Here is an 18897-nt window from a genome sequence, read left to right as displayed (position 1 = left end):
GGCCTGCAATGCTTAATGTTGAAGATATGGTGACATTGTGAAGAAGATATGTTGTATGTAGGCACACACAACCACACATACTTTTTTATATGAGATCAGAACGAGAGTAGAGGTATTTTTGTGTATGAATATTCTACTCTTGGATAAAATATTAGTTTGTATCTTGAGAATCGTATTTTGTTGGCTTTGTAAAGTAACTGAGTAGGACTGATAAAATGTGTCAGGATTAAGGTATTAGCCTAAGTAATTCAATAAAACAGGAAGATTAGTTAATAGTATTGAAGTAAAAAGAGATTTTGATAATCAAGTGGACTGATTCGAAAACTTAAAATATCATAACTAATAATTATAACTATCACGTTTGTTGATAAATTTTATCTCCATGTCGTTTTAAAACAAATATTAAGTTATTTTATGTAACATTTTAAACCATTTAATGTAATTTTTTGTGTAAATTAATTAAATAAGTAATCTGCGTAAATATTTTTAATAAAATGACAAGAATTTGGACCAATATTATTCTTTTTTAACCCTACACATTCCAATTTTTTTTTCATATATATCAAAATAATCCTGTGTCTCTTTTAGCATGGATCTTCCATGAATACAGTGTTGTTATAAATAACGATTTGTGTAAAATTAGAAATTAAAGAGGGCACTATTAGATATAATATTGCTAATAATCAGTGAATGTAATCTTAATTTGCCCAACAAAAACTATACTTTTAGTGCAGGCTATAACTCAAATGGGTCCAACGAGCACAAATTGAAACTAATGAATTCATGGCTGAGATCATAAGATACCACTTTTTCTTAATTTGTTCTTTTTCTTCTGAGTTAATTAACTCATTGAAGAGTAATGGCCCACTTCAACTATATTGATCTTCTGTTCAACTGATGCAATTCTGGTCTCTCCATATCCAAGGTAAAACCTGCACAAATGAAATACTGAAAACATGGGTTTTAGCCAAAGCTAGCAAAAAAAAAAAAAGCAATACAAAAGACTAGGAATTGAGGTCTGTCCTTCTATTGTTATTGGTCTCGGTGCTGACTCCTTTAGATTCAGAAAGAAGTAATAAAAGGTAGCAGCTAGCAACAGCTATGCACCAACAAGCTTTCGATCACTTGAAAGTGAGATACTACTATCATACTATCCCTTAAAATATCTTAAAGTAAAATAGATATATATGCTTAACAAACAAGTAGGTTACTTTAAATGCAAAAGATGATCAAGCATTTTCCATAGGAAGGAATTATTTACACATATGATTTACTCTTTAGTAAGCTAAGACTAGTTGGCTGACAAGCTGACTTGCATGCATGAGAATTAGCAAAACCATTTACCAGCTTGTAACTAGCAATTATATATGAAAAGAGAAAAAGAAAGCTTGTACAGAAAAATATACTTTACACATAAGATAGAGAGGAAAAGGAGGATTTCCGGACCTACAAATTGCACTGCATTACAAGGAGATTGGCCTTTCTTTAGCAAACCCCAAAAGCCGTACTTTTAACAAGGGAGAAAAGAGAGAGAGAGAGAGAGCGAAACAAAGACAAAGCATTGAAGACCCTCCATACCTGCAAATACCCTCTTTTTATTTTTTGTCCCCATTATTTTTTTCAACTAGTTAATTTCTAATTTCGTAGCCCATATTACAAAATTTAAATCCCCACTTCCCGAGTATTAGCACTAACAAGTAATAAGCTAGCTAGTACATCATCCTCCATTTTGTTGTGGTTTGTCACATAATGGAGCAATATCCACCTTCGTACTCATCCTCATCATCACCATAGAGCTTGATTGGATCAGACGGTGGAGGAGGTGGCGGCATTCTAGAGTATGCAGTAGTGTAACCATGCATAGGCATGGTGGGGGCACCAACATAATATGAAGCACTAGAGATAGGATATGCTGTGTTATAGCTTAAACCATATGCAGGAGGAGTTGAATAATACACAGGTGGATAAGGGTAAGCATGCTGAATTGGAGGGCTAATAAGATCCTTAGGAGCCAAGGAAGAGGCCAAATTTGAAGGGACTAACGCATCAACTTTACTAACTTCTTCTCCTCCTCCATTATTAGGTGCAGAAACACCATTTTCCACCTTCTTCTTCTTCTTTTTCTTCTTTTTCTTCTTTTGGCCACCTTCACCACCACCATTCCCTTCCTCACATCCACCTTCTTTGTCTGAATCTTCACCAGCTGCGTCTACACAATCCTCATTGAAACCACCATCGGGAACTGGTTCACTATTCTTTTGGTCTTCCTTGTCCTTATTAACATCACCACCACCTTTGGATTTTCCAGACTTCTTATTATCCTTTTTCTCTGCAGGTTTTTCTGGCCAAAGCTCCACTAGCTTCCCTGATCTTGAAAGCTTCTTGATGAGAGTTTCAGCATCCACGTTACCAGTGACCGTAACCTTGTTCTGCCGAGAATCAACCTCTGTTGTATAAACTCCTATAATGATGACAAACATATGATTAGTATTTCTGTTTTTTCTTTGTTATTTTCATCATGGACAAACATATCATTAGTTACTTCTATGTTAAGATATTTATATAATGAATATCACAAAGACCTGGAAGGTTTGAAGTTGAGATACATCTATATATAAAATGGATACCATCATATGCAACAAAAATAAAAATATAAAATAAAAAAGGTACCATCTATTCCTTGAAGAATTTTCTTGACTCTCTTCTTGCAGCCATCGCAGTGGATCAATACTTTCAAAACCCAGGTCTGTGTAGAATGAATGGATTAATTGCTAATTAGAGTGAAGTTGATCAGAATGAAAATTTAATAGATGGAAAGAAATAATTAAATACACATGCAAAATAAATAAATAAGTGGAGTTGAGAGAGCAAGGAAAAATGTGTTTTAATTTGTTGATCACCTGGTACTTGAGGGTTTCTCCATGAAGAGCTTCTTCAGTTGGCTTGGCTGCCATTTGGTAGTTTGGTTGGTACCTTGATGGAGTAGAAAGTAAGGGACGAGGAAAGTTGATCTCAGTGTGTGTGAGTGTGTTTGTTGGTTCCCAAATGTTTCAAAGTAAGGAAGACATGGAGTAAGGGGGAGTTAAATAAATAAATGGTCCATGAGGGACAGTATTTGAAAGGGGGAAAAACATTCATAGCTCCATATTTTGACACTATTTAATCGTCTAAGATTTTTGGTGCCTAAATATTATACTACCTTTTATTATTAATATATATTGATTAGCATTATAATAAATTTGTTTGCTTTTCCTTTTCAACCTCCGTTGCTTTGATTTTTTTTTAAAATTACAACAAAAAATTATGCATTGAAAATCGTATAACTTCTGTTTTGCGTGTAAAACAAAAACCTCTATAAATAATAAGACTCCCTCCTCTCAAATTTTTATTAAAATTGTCCTTTTAAGGTTTTGAAGATAAGACTCGGGTTAAGTTAAAATATTTTCGACTAATTAATTTACACTTGACCGCGATGCTTTTTTTAATTATTAATATACATTTTCCTTTTGGGCTAAATATTAAGGGACTGCGATTAATTAAAACTGAATTTGGTTAATTAGTGAATCTAATCTAAAATTGTAATCATTAATAGAAGTGTTGAAAAAATAGTGTCAAATACTCATTTTTTTAAGGAAAAGAGAAACCAAGTCACTCGTTTGGTGCAGATGCCACATCACCTTTAATTGAACCCGCATTCACCATTATGCTTATGACACATCGGTAAGGTCACGTGATGCGGAAGGAGAATATTCAGTTGGGAGAAGCATGCGTTCATGTGGTAAAAGTACCTTCAGATGAGGCAAGATTTCAAGTTCTACAATATTTTATGATAGGATTAAGGTCCCCTGTTACGTTTTTAGTTCCGTAGAATGTGAAAAGCAGATGTGGGGTCTAGGTGGTCCTTTGCATAAACGTTTGTGACATCTTATCTATCATATCAGACGGTTTTAAGGCCTTCATCACTTTTAGTACACTCATTTTCTGACTCCAATAGCTGAGCTTCATGGGACTACAATCCACACGATCATGGGTCCACAACCCATGAATGCATTGTCTGGATGCTAGAAGGTTCATATAGCCAAACATGCCCTGGCTAATCAAGATTACGATTTAAGTAACACGGGTTAGAAGTTAGAACAAAAGGTAATCTGTGACAGACGATGTAATAGTTGGTTTGACATGATAACTACATGCAATTCTCTTGAGGTTTAAACCTTTTATAATTGCATGTACCAATAATTAAAGCCATCGACTATTTAATAAGCCAATCACCAAATCGTACGTTTTCGTCATAACATGCCCATTCTTGCTTTACAGTTTAGAGTGTTTAGCTCGCTGGGGTTGATGACTTATAAGCATCAGAACAAGACTCTGAAGGGGCAGCCTTGCGCTGTAACTTTTGTATTCAGATCATATTAACCAATGGCATCCAATAATTTTTCCCACCAATTTATCACGTGACATCAAATAAACGCACAATTACCTTTTTTTGTTCAAGAAAAGCGCATAATTACTTGAACCCACTATTTTTACAGAACATTAATTTAATGGGTAATATGCAACAAGTACCCAGTAGTGGTTTGTTGTATTAAAAGTGGCCTGTGACCCATACCCACTTGGCTGTCAAAGACCAAAAGAATTTGCAATGCAAAAGGTGGCTGTCATTTTCGTGACTCTACAATTGTGATTGTGGTGGTGCCAAGACTAATCCAAGTGCCAGGAAGAACTGTTTTCAACATGAAACTCTGAACATCAGCGGCTACTCTGGTGAATTACAAACCATCGCCCAACGTCCCCAATCGACTAACGAGGAATTGATTCTTTAATACAATTTCACGCAATCAGACAACGGAATATGGATAAAATAAATAATGCATCTTAGAAGTCCAAAGGTTCTTGGAAACTGTCAAGCAATAAGCTGTAAATAGCAACTTATACCAATAGCATACTACAAATCCTTGAATACAAGGTTACCAAAAGGCAAATTTCGAACGTTCAAATAGTAACAAGAGTAATTTTATGACCAGCACAACGTCCCTTAGGCCCATGGCGTGCCTTGTTATATTCTTGCCCCATGGATGGAAAGAAAAGTCAACCAGTGGAAAGATGGAATGATAAAGTAGTAGGTCGTAAGCTACTTATCTCCATGACATGGCAAAAAGCAGGTACACATCATAATTCATAAATATCTAATTAAAAGAGGAAACCCAACCCAGAAGCTAGCTGGTGTATGCACGCTTGTCATAGATCTTATCTTAGAAATAAAAAGTGAAAGCAAATTGTAATATAGATATTGCTGCCTCAAGCAAAAATTAGTAAAAAGAAAATGAAAAACAAATGAATTATCGCTGTAGTGCAGGAGTTCCACGTCAAACCATTAATCATTAGAAATAGAATATTAGATGCTACGCAGTCTTTTGGTAAATGATATAGCCATAGTATTCGATATAAGACCAAAAACATCCATATCAGTACAGCATGATATCATAATGGACACTAGGTTATCTTCCACCACTTTGTTAGGTAATGGTTTTGGCAGGCTTTTGGAAAAGTGACCTAGGATTACCATTAGCAATATTTCCAATCTCATCTACTCCCTTTGTTATTTTTATTTATCTGTTCATTTTTTGTTTCTATTTATCTCTCTAATTAAAATTTTAAGACAATATTAATGATTACTTTTATAATTATATCCTTATTTTTACTTAATTCTTAAATACACTAAACACTAATCATTAAAGAGAGAGATAGTTGTAGAAGTCATAGTACAAAAAATAACAATGATTTTGATATAAACAAGGATATTAATCGGGATACAATCTAACAAGCAAAGAAAAAGGCAGCAGTCATCCTCATCAAAGAAAGTTATGATGTAGTCAACATTCAATGAAAGTGTGCAACTTAACCTCTACTTACTAAGCCACAAAGCCTTAAAAAATTTCTGCAGCTAAAGATGGTTTAAAAGTTTAGTCAAAATGAGAGTGTCATGACATAAGGTTATAATCCTTGAAGAGATTTTCAAATTTCATCCATTCCTCTTTTATCTTCACTTAGTTGACTGAGTTTTATCAGGCCTCTGACCAATCAGAGCGTAAAAGCCAACATTAACAACCAAAGTTCCTCCACCAAAAAATTTGCAACCCATATGTAATACTGATACAATGTTTTCTGCACATGGTTAACATGCATATATGTGGCCAGAAAAAGTTCTGGCTCCACGACAATACATTGATAAACAAACAAATTGTAGATGCATTGCAAATGCCCTTCTCAAGGTCACGAAATGGAAGCAGAACCCATTCAAAAAGGCAGAACACAAACAAGTTCCCCTTTATTTCAACCCACTATAGGGTAATCAAAGCCTTCAGAAACATGATATATAGTTAAAATTTTCAAAATTTATCAAACACGTGTTCAGAAGCATTCAACAACCAAAAGAAAAAGAAAGAAAACGAGATAAGTGGCTATGAAGTGTGGTTATTAAATGCCTTGACAAACAAAACAACAACACCTGAGGCAACAGAAGCAAGAATGATGGAGACTCCCTGCCTGCAACGCCAAAACTCAATCCATGTCAGGGGTTTTGAGACCTCAACCAAAACTTTCTGAAACTGTTTATTCAACTCATCTAAAGAACCATTGTTGTCAATCACAATATCTGCTTTACCCCTCTTAACATCCAATGGCATCTGAGCATTAACCCTGTTCCTAGCATCCTCCTCACTAGACCTATCTCTCGCCAAGAGTCGCTGAATCTGTGTCTCAGGATCAACCCAAACAACAACAACGGGCTTGGTGAACTTATCCATCTTAGCCTCAAATAACAACGGCACATCAAGAATAATAACCTGATAACCTTTTAACCACAGTTTCACAACTTCCCAAAAGATCCCAGAGGATATATAAGGTGCCAGTAACCTAAAACAACTTCGTAATGTAACCGAAACTCAAACAGTACAATTCATGCAAATTCAACAAAATTTGTAAATAATAGAAAAATTAAGAATACCGATTGAGAAATTGACGTTTATCTGGATCGGAGAAAACGATTTGGCCTAGCCTCGGCCTGTTGACTTCTCCATTGTCGAGAAGAATTTCGTCCCCAAACGCTTCAACGACTTTTTTCCATCCACCACTTCCTCTCCTCAACGCTTCCTGCAAATTCGGATAATGAGGAGAGTTTTATTAAAATTGAAACGCAAAAGCTCGAAAACAACTTACACGAGCGACGACGTCAGCGTCGACAACGGGAATGCCATGCGATTTGAAGAGATTCGAAACGGTGCTCTTCCCAGACGCGATTCCACCCGTCAGTCCAACGATCCTCATTCCCTCGAGCACGGCCAACTACTAAGCTCAATCCTCTTTTAATTTAGTTATTAGAAAGGTTTTTCCTCTTTTATTTGAAGGCTTCCGTCCGTCAAGCGCATCTGGTGTAGTGGTATCATAGTACCCTCCCACGGTACTGACCGGGGTTCGATTCCCCGGATGCGCATTTTTATCTCTAATTTTATTAAAATTCAAATATCTTTCTCCCATTTTATAAAATTTTAACTTTAATTTCTTTATTATTATTATTATTTAAATCAAATATTATTATCATGTTTTTTTTTAAGTTATTGATATTTATAATATAAAATATTAAAATAAATTTTCATTTAAATTAGAAAGAATTTGTATTATAGATTATTATATATATATATATATATATATATATAATACTTTTTTAACGTAAATATAGTTAAAATCTAAAAAAGAATAACAATGTTTAATATAATGTTAGGAGGAGATACCTTTTGGTATACAAAACCATATAATGTGTTAAAATAACGGAATTAACGTATTTAGATGTGAACCAAACATCCTTGTAAAAGAGGGTTTAATGACTGCTAATGTTTATTTCCAGATGGTGGCCTCGGAGACACTGAGGTAGAATGAAGGGTGGACTCACAGCGAGAGCAATTGATCTACTACTGAAGGATTTCTGCCATAGTAGGATTCAGGTTAAGCAGATTCTAGCGCAACTGATCCTTCAAAACCTGCATTCCAACACCTCCATTGCTTTCCGATTCATCATCGCATGCCAATCTCACAACCTTCTCAATTCCGCTCTTCTCCTCTACACCACATTCCTTCCCTCAAATCACTACCCACACCCAAATGTCTTCATCTTCAACCACCTCATCAGAGCCTTCTCCTACTCCCAAATCCCTCAAACCCCTCTCTTTATCTACTCCCGCATGCACCGTAACTCCATTCTCCCCGACCATTACACCTTCCCTTCCCTCTTCAAGTCCCTCTCTGACTCTCGCCACTTCTTTCAAGCCCAATGCGTTAATACCCATGTCATCAAACTCGGTCATCAGCATAATATTTACGTACAAAACTCCCTTCTTGACGTGTTCGCTTCGTGTGGCCATGTGGCACTTTGTCGACGCGTGTTTGATGAAATGCATGAGAGGGATGTTGTTTCGTGGAGTGTGTTGATCACGGGGTACCGTAATGTTGGGTGCTATGATGATGCTTTGCTTGTGTTTGAGCAGATGCAATATGCGGGTGTGGTGCCTAATAGGGTCACTATGATAAATGCTTTGGCTGCTTGTGCTAAATCTGGAGCTGTTGAAATGGGGACGTGGATACATGATTTTGTGAGGAGGAATGGATGGGGATTGGATGTGGTACTGGGGACAGCGTTGATTGAGATGTATGCAACGTGTGGAAGAGTGGAAGAGGGGTTGAGAGTTTTTTGTAGCATGAAGGAAAGGAATGTGTTTACTTGGAATGCGGTTATTAAAGGGCTGGCTTTGGCTAAGAGTGGGGACGAGGCGATTATGTGGTTTAATAGAATGGAGAAGGAGGGAGTTAGAGTTGATGAAGTGACCTTGGTTGCTGTTCTTTCTGCGTGTAGTCACTCGGGTTTGGTGGAAAAGGGTCGAGAGATTTTCGGTTTGTTGGTTGATGGGAAGTATGGATTTTATCCCAATGTCAAACACTACGCTTGTATGGTTGACATGTTAGCACGTTCGGGTCGTTTGCAAGAGGCTATTGAGTTCATGGGACGAATGCCTTTTGAAGCGACCAAAGTTATGTGGGGTTCCTTGTTGGTTTGTTCCAAAGCTCAGGGTTACTTGGAATTGGGGGAGTTGGCAGCTAGAAAGCTTATTGAATTGGAGCCGAATAACCCTGCTTATTATGTTCATTTGTCAAACCTGTATGCGGCAATGGGAAGATGGAGCGATGTTGAGAAAGTAAGGGGAATGATGAAAGATAGACAATTGAACAAGGACTTGGGCTGTAGTTCTGTGGAGGTTAAACACCGAGGGCATGTTGGTGAACATTTGGCATAGTACTACCCTCTTAGTATTTTCATGCAACTTAAGATATCACATCCTCTAAATTGGCGTTCAAGGATATTGAGACAGGGAGAGATACACACAACAAAGAACATCAAGTTAGCTATTACTTCTGTTTAGGCCTACTGTGCTACAACGCATATTTCTTGATTTTAAGTGAGTCAGGATGCTTGTATTGTGTAATAGACTACATTGCTGGTGGTGAATGGTGATACATTGATTGGGTTTGTTATCGTTCACTGGGAAAGTAATTATACATGGTCAGTGTTCCCTATTGAGCATCCTGAAAATTGCCCTTGATGTCAGTGAGCCAGAATTAGTTTACAGACCATCATCACAATTTCAACTCGTCATTTCTGGTAAAAATATGTTACCATCATTCTACATGATGTATATAGTTTAACAGTTTAGGCGATAATCAATATACTGCATTTCTTGAAGGACCTACAGATCCACCCGGATATGTGCGCTTTCTGCAGTGTGGTGTCTTTTGATCAAATAAGGCATTAGCAGCATGACTTAGGATCATTTGGACAGGGATATTCTACTCTTAACCCGCAATAACTTAAAGTTTACACCGGGATGTAGTTTTTTTTAACATCTATCAAAATACCTGTAACCCGCAATATTTTTATTTTTGACATGTTAAATTTAAAACATTTAAAAGTAATACAATTCTGTTAAAAAATAAAATTTATTTATTGAAAATATAATAAATGTTTTTATTAACAAAACCTTATTTTTAGTTACTTAAAGTTATCGTGAAAAGCTGATGTTAACAAATTTTTCTTTCATCTTGGAAATTATTTGTTATGATATGTAAAATGCCACAGCTCTCATGCACGTGATACTACCCGTACAGAACCCAGATTAAGGAAAGAGATTGCAAGTTTTACCATAGCTTTCGATATTTATCACTAAAAAATTTGTAAACTATATAATTACAATATTACAATGGAAGCAACGAGGTCGACCCTCAGTCAGTAACAATGGGGTCAGTGTCACTTCATTTTCCATATATTTACTTCTACGCGATGCACATCGCTTTAGAACAACCCTAACTACATGCTGAAACGCCAACCGCTACAGGATTTCATTTCTTGGCGTCTCACAAGACTGTTTCTGGCTTTAGAAAGTTATGATATTCCAGTTGAGTCATCTCCCCTCCATGCCCTGGATCAAATTGGCATCGATAAAAGCTGCATAAAACAATCAACTGCAATTCATCAACATCATATAACACAAGTGTCCGCCTCATTTTGGCATACCAAAAGGTTCACTAAACAAGAAGCATTTCAGATTTAAGCATACCCAAAAAAAGTGAATAGAGAGATATATGGGAAGGCATCACGTATGAACAAAATTATATGTATAAGACCGAGTGCTTCCAGCTATTTTCTCAATTGAAGGCCTTCATCTAATCTTACAAATAAAAAGTTTGAAGCGATGGTAGCAAACTTAGAATTCTTAAGTTCAAGACAAGGTTCAAGTTGTTCTTCAAAACGCCAACTCAGTTCTTTAGAGTGCAGACTGAATTGTTATTAACTTGTTTTACATATTACAATAGAATCTACAGCATTAATATGAACATAATCATTTCGTCATTTCCTCAAGTCATACCTTCCATCCATGCCAAGAATTATGACTGTATTCTTTTGGAGACCAAATGCAACTGTGTAATGAGAACCTTCTTGTAAGTGAAACTGAGCAACTGACCACTCAGAATTGAAATATTTGGGCAACACTCCTGCAAGCAAAAAGTAATACAGAATCAACAAGGGGCAAAGGAAATTGATTATCATTACCCTTCGTAACTGAAATTTTTTCTGAAAATGCAAAATAATTAAATAGACAAACAGCCAGAAACCATAAAGCACTCCATAGACAATCAACGTCCAGTCTGAAATAATTCAATCTTGAGAAAACAAGGAGATACTTTACGAGTTATTTGGGAAGCGGGTTTTAGGGGAGAAGAGAAGGGAAAACAAATTTTGTATTTTAAATAAATATATCTAAAATTAATATTTTTCAAAATAAAATATATAAATTGATATATTAACATAAACTTAATTTATTAATCATACATTTATCATCACAAATGATATATATATTTTTAATTTAAAATTAAAAAATATGTCCTCCCCTCCCTTGTTTTTGAAATCAAAGCACTGCTTATCATTTAAAATATTCTACTGACAATAGGTGAAATCAATTATTCCCTAATTTCACATGACTTACATTAATCGGAGAAAATCAGTGCGACCAATGTCTAAGCCCCACAAGTATATGCTTCAATGGGGAGAGAAGCACCTCTTGAAGCCAAAATAAAAAATCCATAAAATAAAAAGGAATACTTCTCCTAAATAGGTAAAGAACAAGGATTTGCTTCTATTAGCAAAATCTGATATTGAACACTAAATGAAATAAATGTCCTTATCAGTCATGTAAATATGAATTTTCCTGTTACCATTTATTACCAATGATCATTTGAATTAACATATTTCTAATACCCTTTAGGTAAATTTTACTTAAAATAGTGATTTACCAAACATACCTAAATGAAATCAATTTCACTCACAGCACTTTGCATATAGAGCAAGCAAACATAAAACCAATTCTATTCAAAATCTGCCACTTCAGACCAATCCCAAAATACAAAGCAGGCTCAATGCCACTAATTTATTATGATATTCTATCATCCGTTAATTATGTTAGCATTCAAACTTCTACACAGGCTCGACAAATAGAATAGGCCATAAGATGGCAGAAAGGATCTTAGTTGATATTTAACAAAATTTCCAACACAGTATACTAGTGAGAAAATGGAAAGAAACAATACAATAAAATAATTACCTTTAAATTTAATGAAGGAGCGGGACGAGTTAGATGGGGTAATGGCAGCATCAGAATTGGATGAACTTTGTGACTTTTCATGCTCAGGGACACAAGAATTAACCTTAAGGCTGAAAACATGGACAGTACCCTTGTCACTTGAAACTGCTAACCACTGAGCAGTAGAAGAGAATGCCAAACTATATATCTCTGCTGCATTTGCACCTCTTCTCACCTAATTGTTACACCCAATAAATTTATATTAGAGGACCAAAATGTTCAAAATGGAGACACAGTAAATTAACGCTTCAAGGCATACAACATAAACAAGGATAACAAAGATAGACATTACACCTTGAATAATTATAGCTAACAATACAGTAATTTAATAAACTAGGTTTTAGTTTATTTCCCAATATACTAAAAAAAGCACCAACTAGTTTGCTGTATTCCATGGAACAACCATTAATTGAAGGGGATGAAATAGTATCATTCCAAATCTGCACCATAATTTATCAAACTGGTCAACACAGAGAAGAGGGAACTCACCAAATTGATTCATCTATACTCAATTAACTGAGTATCTACACTATCTCGTCACCTTCACGCCAAACTATAATAGATATTTTGTACCTAACCCAATTTAGCTTCCAGCTGAGGTTTCAAAGAGAGTGATAGTATTGATTCGAACCACAGCATAACGCGGTTCAACAATTCTGAGAAAGAACGTACACTAATTCACAACCAACCACGTAACTAGCAACGCATGCGAAAAGCATAGAAACTACAGATGCCATCCAAAACCAAACACCAAAGTAATAACAGAATTGAGAAACTAGAAACAGAAAACAACACATACTTCCTGAAGTAGCGTGCCATGATCCGTATCGAAAACCCGAATCAGCGTACCCTTGGTGCTGGCAGTGGCGATTAACTGCCCATCAAGAGTGAGTGCGAAACATGCAATTCTGGAATCATGCGCCGAGATGAACTTGGTCTTCTTCTGCGCATAGTGCTCAATGCGAATCTGACCCTTATGCAAACCAGGGCACGCTAGGACAAGAGAATCTGACAATTGCGAAACCACGCAGAGCCCCTTAGGGTTCGCAACGGTCTCAATTTGGTGCAAGAGCTTAAGGTCAGCGAAGTTGTACACGAATATCTTCTGCTCCACCACCACGATTATTCGGTCTCGCCGGAGCCGAACGCCGCGAACGGCAGCGCGAAACGATAACTCCCCAATGCACCTGCCCTGGTGATCGTCCCAGATCATGACCTTGTTGGGAGGGTACTGAGGGTGGGACCCGCCGCCGACGAGTGCCAATATGTTGCACCGGAAGAGCATCTCCACGTGGCCGATTCCCCCGCCGTCGAACTCGCGGCGGAAGAGCTCCCGGAACGGGTCACAGTTGTAGATGCGGAAGCCGTTGTCAGTGGCAGCGGCGAAGCAAGCATGGTCTTGGTTGAAGGAGAGATGAAGGAGCGATGGCAGCGGCAGCGGAGGGGGGGAAGATTCCGGCGAGGCAGTGGGGGAGTGATTGAGTGGGGATTGAGGTTGGGGAGGCATAAGGGAATCGAAATCGAGTGTTTGGGATTGGTCGGGAAGAAAATCAGGGTTTGGATTTGAATTGGGCGTAGGGTTAGGGTTTGGCCAAGGTGGTGAAGCGCAAGCGGAGAGGGTGGCCATTGATTGAAGTGAGAAGAATAATACTTTTGGTGTTTGAAGGATTGAAAATTATTCTCAGCTTCTCTTTCCCGCTAAGCACGCAACCTTATCAGTCACTGCTCTCAGTAATTTGTATTAATTAAATTAAGTGTGAGATTACTGGTTTAATCAAGTACGTTAATTAAGGAACACGCATATTTTAAAAATTAAAGGAGAAAAAAATTTAAAACGCCGTTGCCGGGGATCGAACCCGGGTCACCCGCGTGACAGGCGGGAATACTCACCACTATACTACAACGACTTGATGCTGTAAAAGGCCTTAATATTTTAGAACTAAAAGTTCGACTTTTATTATATTTAATTAAAATTTTGTTTAAATTGTCAAAATTCATTAGATAAGCTATCTTTAAAAATATATTATATATGGTTTTAAGGTGATATTTGTATAATATATGACTTTTAACAGAAAAATAAATTAAATTCAAAAGTAATTTACCATTATCACAGTTTTTTTTTTCCAAGAAAGAAAACCAAAGTTGATTATTTTAATTTGACCCATGCATGTGTGAGGAAAATGCTTTTAAAAAGTTCATTTTAATGCTCTTTGGGGGTATGAAATGACTTCCATTTAGTAACGTTTCATCCTCAAATACATTGCACAAGGATACAAGGGTGGAGCATTTTACTATGGGGCCTTTTATTATTTACGCTATTGACAGAATATATAAATGAAGATAAATCATTCTTCATAATCAATCTTCAATACCAAACATTGCTGTTATTGCTACTATTTCTGAATCTGTACTCTATAACTCGAGTCATTTTTAACACTCCTAAAACACCTTTTTTAATAATATTTGCAATTGAATTCGAAACCATTTTAATTAAAAGCTGTGAAATTTGAATGTAAAACATGTAGTTTTAACTAAATCTGATATGAATGCTTATTAAATGTAATTAATCTTTTACTGTTCGAATTAAATTGACTATTCACCTTTTTTATTATTTTTTCAAATTCACATATTGAATAAAATAGTATATATATAATAAATATATATATAAAAAAAAACTTATCCAAGGCATTAACCCCATCACGAGTTACAATAAATTCAAATTATAAACCACACCTTAAAATCACCTAAAAATGTATATTATATACATTACATGAAATTCAACGACACAATAAACAAAATGCTATGTTTCTTAAAAAAGTAGATTCACTACTTATTTTATATATTGTTTATCTATTCTTTGTCAAAATTTATTGTTTGACACAAAAATAAAAAATTATATATTTAAAACAATAAATTCAAGAAATAAACCAACTAAATCAATATAATATAAAAAAATGATAACACATCCCCTTTTTTCCCCCTCCACCACTAAAAAAGAAAGTTCTATATCTACTCTAACTCTAAAAAAATCTTACTTCTAGCTAGAAATAGTTAAAATTGGGTCGGTCATATGAGTAAAGTCCTAACCCTAATTATTTAATTTTTCTTCCCCTCCCTCCAATTCTCCTTTGCGAACTCTTAACACTTCTTTTATTTTCCTTCTTGTTCCAACTTGAATTTTTTCCTCTCAGTTCATCTTAATTTTCTTTCCACCGTTTTCTTTCTTTCTCTTTATGATCCATTTTCTCTATCAATAGCATATTTTAAAAAATAAAAAAGTATTGTTAAATTTTGATATTAAAACTTGTAAAGATAACGGGAAAAATGTTTGAAAATATAAAAGCACAAAATATTAGGGCCGTAACCACAAAAAACTAGACTGGCAGTAATTTGTTTTAGTTATTTAATTTTTTTTTAAAGAAACCGAGTCATTGACGAGGGTCTTGAAATCCAATCACTGGGTTGTTCAATACAATTTCTTCACGTTTCTAGTACAACAAGGAAAGGATTGTGTGTGTGTGTGTATTGGGTTATACCAAAGGTGATGGATCCTCTTATTTGCGTATGAAAATGCTGCTTAACGTGTAAGCATCGCCCTAGCTAGGTATTAACCAAATGCATAACTCTTAAACAATCCTTTGCTTGTTGAAGCATTTAATTAAAATATCATATGGAACCGGTAATAGATCTGCACCTGCACACGAAAGTTATAATTTTGAGGAACTCCAAAATCCAAATTAAGCTTCCTTGTAGTCCTTGCCACTTAATTGCCTGCATCAATCATCATGGAGATCAAAACTGCTAATCCATTATTTTCTGTCACACCCATGAAAGGTGTTGCTTCTTTTCTCCCATTCCCTTCACACACACACATATATATATATATATATATATATATATATATATATATAAAAGAAGGTGGATAAATCTATTCCATACCCAATTAAATAACTCTATCTTTTGGCTACATCTCTTAGGAAGAAAAGCTCCACCAAGTCAATACACATTCAAAATAATCTCCTTCTCATGGCTTTCCAAGGCCTCAGTACAAAAATTTTCCTCGGAAGAGTTTGAAGCAGGAGGTCACAAATGGTATGCGTACTCCTTTTGCCTTCAAACGATACCTCTACTTTTACTCACATATATAAGTAGTTGAAACTTACAAGTTAATTACAACATTCAAAACTGCAGCTTCACAACAACGATAACATCATTGATCTTGCTTTGGTCTTCGTTTATGCCTTTTCATCTTCTATATATATTCAATCGATTCTCAATGGATGTACATGCAGGAGCCTGTCGATTTATCCAAATGGGAACTCAAAAGGAGGTGGGGAAGGCCATGTTTCTATTTATTTGGTGCTCATGGACCCAAGTTTGTTACCTGTTGATTGGGAGGTCAACGCCATCGTAAATTTTTCTGCATATAATTTTATGAATGATGAGTATGTAACAACACAAGGTACAGTCGGAGTTGAGTAATTTCTAACTTATGATCAACATTATTACACTAGCAACAAAGAGTTGTTATTATTATTATTTTGAAAAATCTTGATCATATGTTATTTTAATTTATTTTTTTAACATATTTATTATTGAATAAAATTTATTAAAACATATAAATTTTACTTTTAATTTAATATGTTTTTATTTTTTTTATAATTTCTATTAAATTTTAACTAATAACTAAAATATATTAAAATAAATTGATTAAAAAGTGTATTTTTTTTATAATAACATTTTTATTATTATTACATTATAGTTAGTTTATGTGAAGAATTTTTCAGATGGTCCAAGACGATACGATATAATTCTAATTATTCACATTGGGATATATATTATTTGTTTTTATAAATTATAAAACTTATGTACTATAATATGATCAATGAAGATCATGTCATTCTTAACCATATAAAAATTTCTCTATATATATCTTGGTGATTTCTAGTATTGTACAAACCTCTCTCCATCTCTCTCTCTCAGGTCACGTGCCATGCTTACGATCAAACGGGTGAAACTATTTTAAAGGATATTATCAATTTTTTTTATATCTTAATCTTAACTTAAATGTTAACAAATTGAAATTCATGCAGATGCAGATGTAAGGCGTTTTCATGTCCTGAAAACTGAGTGGGGTATCCCAAATTTCATTGACATTGACACATTTAACGACCCTTCAAATGGATATTTGATGAACGATACCTGTGTGTTTGGAGCTGAGGTTTTCGTTGTCAAGACCACGAACAAAGGCGATTGTTTATCAATGATTCATGGACCTGCCACTTTTTCCTACACTTGGAAATTCAACAACTTTTCCATCGCAAAATTAGACAAGTACGAATCTGAACCGTTTGCTGGTGGAAACTATAAATGGTATACACAAACGCTTTTTACTTTCTTATCACTGATTTGTTGTATGAATAAATGATCAAAGTAATTTAGCTGGTTCATCAAAGTAATTTATAGAAGAAAATAATCACAAATTTAAAGATTAGATGTCCAAATATGTATTGAAAAACTAGATTAATGTTTATCTTTGGCAAATCTATTTTTTCCCCCCAGGAAGCTCCTTTTATACCCTGATGGAGTCGTTGAGGGAAAGGGCAACAGTATATCCTTATTTTTAGTTTTGGAAGTCTCAACACTTCCCCCTAACACTAAATTGATTGCGGATTGCATTGTACGTGCAAAAGATCAAATCAGTGGGCAACATGCTCAACAAAAATGTAAGGCCATATTTACCTTCTTAACTACAATCTCATCAACTCCTCTAACAAGTAACAGTGCACTTAAAAACAACGGTAAAAAAACTCAATAAATATAATATTTTTGGTTGAGAAATATGATATTTTCTAACAAAAAATTATATTCTCAACTCTTAATTTGACTGTTATCTTAAAGAGTAGTTATCAAAGATAACGAGGTGTTACATTTCGAGTTCGTGATATTAACTTGGTTTATCTTGTAGTTTGTCGTAAGTTCTCGAACTCGAAATCGACGTGGGGTTCAAGACAGCTTGTGGCCTTGGCTAAACTGAAAGACCCAGACAAAGGGTTTTTGGTGGACGACACTTGCATCCTTGAAGCTGAATTTACAGTTCTTGGCCTAGTTACACCCCGAATTGATTGATATGTTTACAATAGCGTTATGGAGTGTTATTGCGGTTTTTATTATTATTAGGAATCACTGTCGATAAAGTCAGGTAGAGTGCCATAGTATATCATATGTTTCGTATTTTAAAAAATTATATGTATTTGTTTATATATTTATATGGATAACAAATTTTTTATATGTCTTTATATTTATACTGATATTTAGATTCTTATTTAAGTTCGTCACAATTTATTGATTAAAATATAAATATTTAAGGCCAGTCAAACATGATAGGTTTGCAAGTGCACAATACACACACTTGTAAAATGACTTGTGTTTAAATACGTATCGTAGTCGAGTTGGATACCGTTGAAATATAAATTTAAAACCTACACTTGACCACAACAATTTGTTTTCAGCTAGTTTTTCATCTAAACAAAATAGATAATATTCAAAAGACTTACAAATGACACATGTTTGCATGCTTCAAATATGGTCGGTTCAGCAAAAGATTATTGTGTTGCATACTTTTAGTTTTAGAGCCAAACAAACCACTAAA

At 35.0% G+C, this 18897-nt stretch overlaps 5 protein-coding genes and 2 non-coding genes across 7 annotated transcripts; 3 read left to right on the top strand and 4 right to left on the bottom strand.

The window, feature by feature from the left end:
* Positions 1–1447: 1447 nt before the first annotated feature.
* On the bottom strand, positions 1448–3040 carry LOC113863153 (heavy metal-associated isoprenylated plant protein 36-like). Its single transcript, XM_027496611.1, has 3 exons — positions 2901–3040; positions 2671–2746; positions 1448–2461 (listed from the first exon to the last, which is right to left on the bottom strand). Exons 1-3 carry the CDS (start codon positions 2952–2954, stop codon positions 1743–1745), a joined length of 849 nt encoding a protein of 282 aa, XP_027352412.1. The 5' UTR covers positions 2955–3040; the 3' UTR covers positions 1448–1742.
* A 2838-nt stretch (positions 3041–5878) lies between these two features.
* Positions 5879–7360, bottom strand: LOC113862919 (dephospho-CoA kinase). Its single transcript, XM_027496215.1, has 3 exons — positions 7222–7360; positions 7010–7155; positions 5879–6918 (listed from the first exon to the last, which is right to left on the bottom strand). Exons 1-3 carry the CDS (start codon positions 7327–7329, stop codon positions 6465–6467), a joined length of 708 nt encoding a protein of 235 aa, XP_027352016.1. The 5' UTR covers positions 7330–7360; the 3' UTR covers positions 5879–6464.
* A 64-nt stretch (positions 7361–7424) lies between these two features.
* Positions 7425–7495, top strand: TRNAG-CCC. Its single transcript has one exon. It is a non-coding gene; the product is annotated as a tRNA-Gly (tRNA).
* Positions 7496–7930: 435 nt separating this feature from the next.
* On the top strand, positions 7931–9360 carry LOC113863710 (pentatricopeptide repeat-containing protein At5g56310-like). The gene has a single exon (XM_027497385.1). It carries the CDS (start codon positions 7935–7937, stop codon positions 9345–9347), a length of 1413 nt encoding a protein of 470 aa, XP_027353186.1. The 5' UTR covers positions 7931–7934; the 3' UTR covers positions 9348–9360.
* Positions 9361–10235: 875 nt separating this feature from the next.
* On the bottom strand, positions 10236–13931 carry LOC113862778 (autophagy-related protein 18a-like). The gene is made up of 4 exons (XM_027495975.1): positions 13045–13931; positions 12207–12420; positions 10974–11100; positions 10236–10552 (listed from the first exon to the last, which is right to left on the bottom strand). The coding sequence occupies exons 1-4, from the start codon at positions 13870–13872 to the stop codon at positions 10462–10464; spliced, it is 1260 nt and encodes a 419-aa protein (XP_027351776.1). The 5' UTR covers positions 13873–13931; the 3' UTR covers positions 10236–10461.
* Positions 13932–14080: 149 nt separating this feature from the next.
* Positions 14081–14152, bottom strand: TRNAD-GUC. The gene has a single exon. It is a non-coding gene; the product is annotated as a tRNA-Asp (tRNA).
* Positions 14153–15957: 1805 nt separating this feature from the next.
* Positions 15958–18374, top strand: LOC113860997 (probable inactive serine/threonine-protein kinase fnkC). Its single transcript, XM_027493594.1, has 6 exons — positions 15958–16079; positions 16223–16337; positions 16538–16707; positions 17339–17618; positions 17808–17971; positions 18214–18374. Exons 1-6 carry the CDS (start codon positions 16031–16033, stop codon positions 18372–18374), a joined length of 939 nt encoding a protein of 312 aa, XP_027349395.1. The 5' UTR covers positions 15958–16030.
* The last annotated feature ends 523 nt before the right edge of the window (positions 18375–18897 follow it).

The sequence above is a fragment of the Abrus precatorius genome, unplaced genomic scaffold (genome assembly GCF_003935025.1).
Source record: "Abrus precatorius isolate BTA unplaced genomic scaffold, Abrus_2018 Scaffold3, whole genome shotgun sequence".
Taxonomy (NCBI): Eukaryota; Viridiplantae; Streptophyta; class Magnoliopsida; order Fabales; family Fabaceae; genus Abrus; species Abrus precatorius.
Note: the sequence above shows the minus strand (reverse complement) of the source record. Positions and strands in the feature narration are given on the sequence as shown.

Excerpts from the sequence above, each read along its gene's own strand:
- LOC113863153 (XM_027496611.1), bottom strand. The coding sequence starts at position 2,954 with ATGGCAGCCAAGCCAACTGAAGAAGCTCTTCATGGAGAAACCCTCAAG. Across the intron at positions 2,747-2,900 it reads GAGAAACCCTCAAGTACCAG|ACCTGGGTTTTGAAAGTATT; the intron begins GTGATCAACAAA and ends CATTCTACACAG. Across the intron at positions 2,462-2,670 it reads AATTCTTCAAGGAATAGATG|GAGTTTATACAACAGAGGTT; the intron begins GTACCTTTTTTA and ends TCATCATTATAG.
- LOC113862919 (XM_027496215.1), bottom strand. The coding sequence starts at position 7,329 with ATGAGGATCGTTGGACTGACGGGTGGAATCGCGTCTGGGAAGAGCACC. Across the intron at positions 7,156-7,221 it reads ACGCTGACGTCGTCGCTCGT|GAAGCGTTGAGGAGAGGAAG; the intron begins GTAAGTTGTTTT and ends CCGAATTTGCAG. Across the intron at positions 6,919-7,009 it reads AAACGTCAATTTCTCAATCG|GTTACTGGCACCTTATATAT; the intron begins GTATTCTTAATT and ends AAGTTGTTTTAG.
- LOC113863710 (XM_027497385.1), top strand. The coding sequence starts at position 7,935 with ATGAAGGGTGGACTCACAGCGAGAGCAATTGATCTACTACTGAAGGAT.
- LOC113862778 (XM_027495975.1), bottom strand. The coding sequence starts at position 13,872 with ATGGCCACCCTCTCCGCTTGCGCTTCACCACCTTGGCCAAACCCTAAC. Across the intron at positions 11,101-12,206 it reads CTCCTTCATTAAATTTAAAG|GAGTGTTGCCCAAATATTTC; the intron begins GTAATTATTTTA and ends TTTTGCTTGCAG. Across the intron at positions 10,553-10,973 it reads ATTCTTGGCATGGATGGAAG|CTTTTATCGATGCCAATTTG; the intron begins GTATGACTTGAG and ends TGTTTTATGCAG.
- LOC113860997 (XM_027493594.1), top strand. The coding sequence starts at position 16,031 with ATGGAGATCAAAACTGCTAATCCATTATTTTCTGTCACACCCATGAAA. Across the intron at positions 16,080-16,222 it reads TTCTGTCACACCCATGAAAG|GAAGAAAAGCTCCACCAAGT; the intron begins GTGTTGCTTCTT and ends TACATCTCTTAG. Across the intron at positions 17,619-17,807 it reads GCTGGTGGAAACTATAAATG|GAAGCTCCTTTTATACCCTG; the intron begins GTATACACAAAC and ends TTTTCCCCCCAG.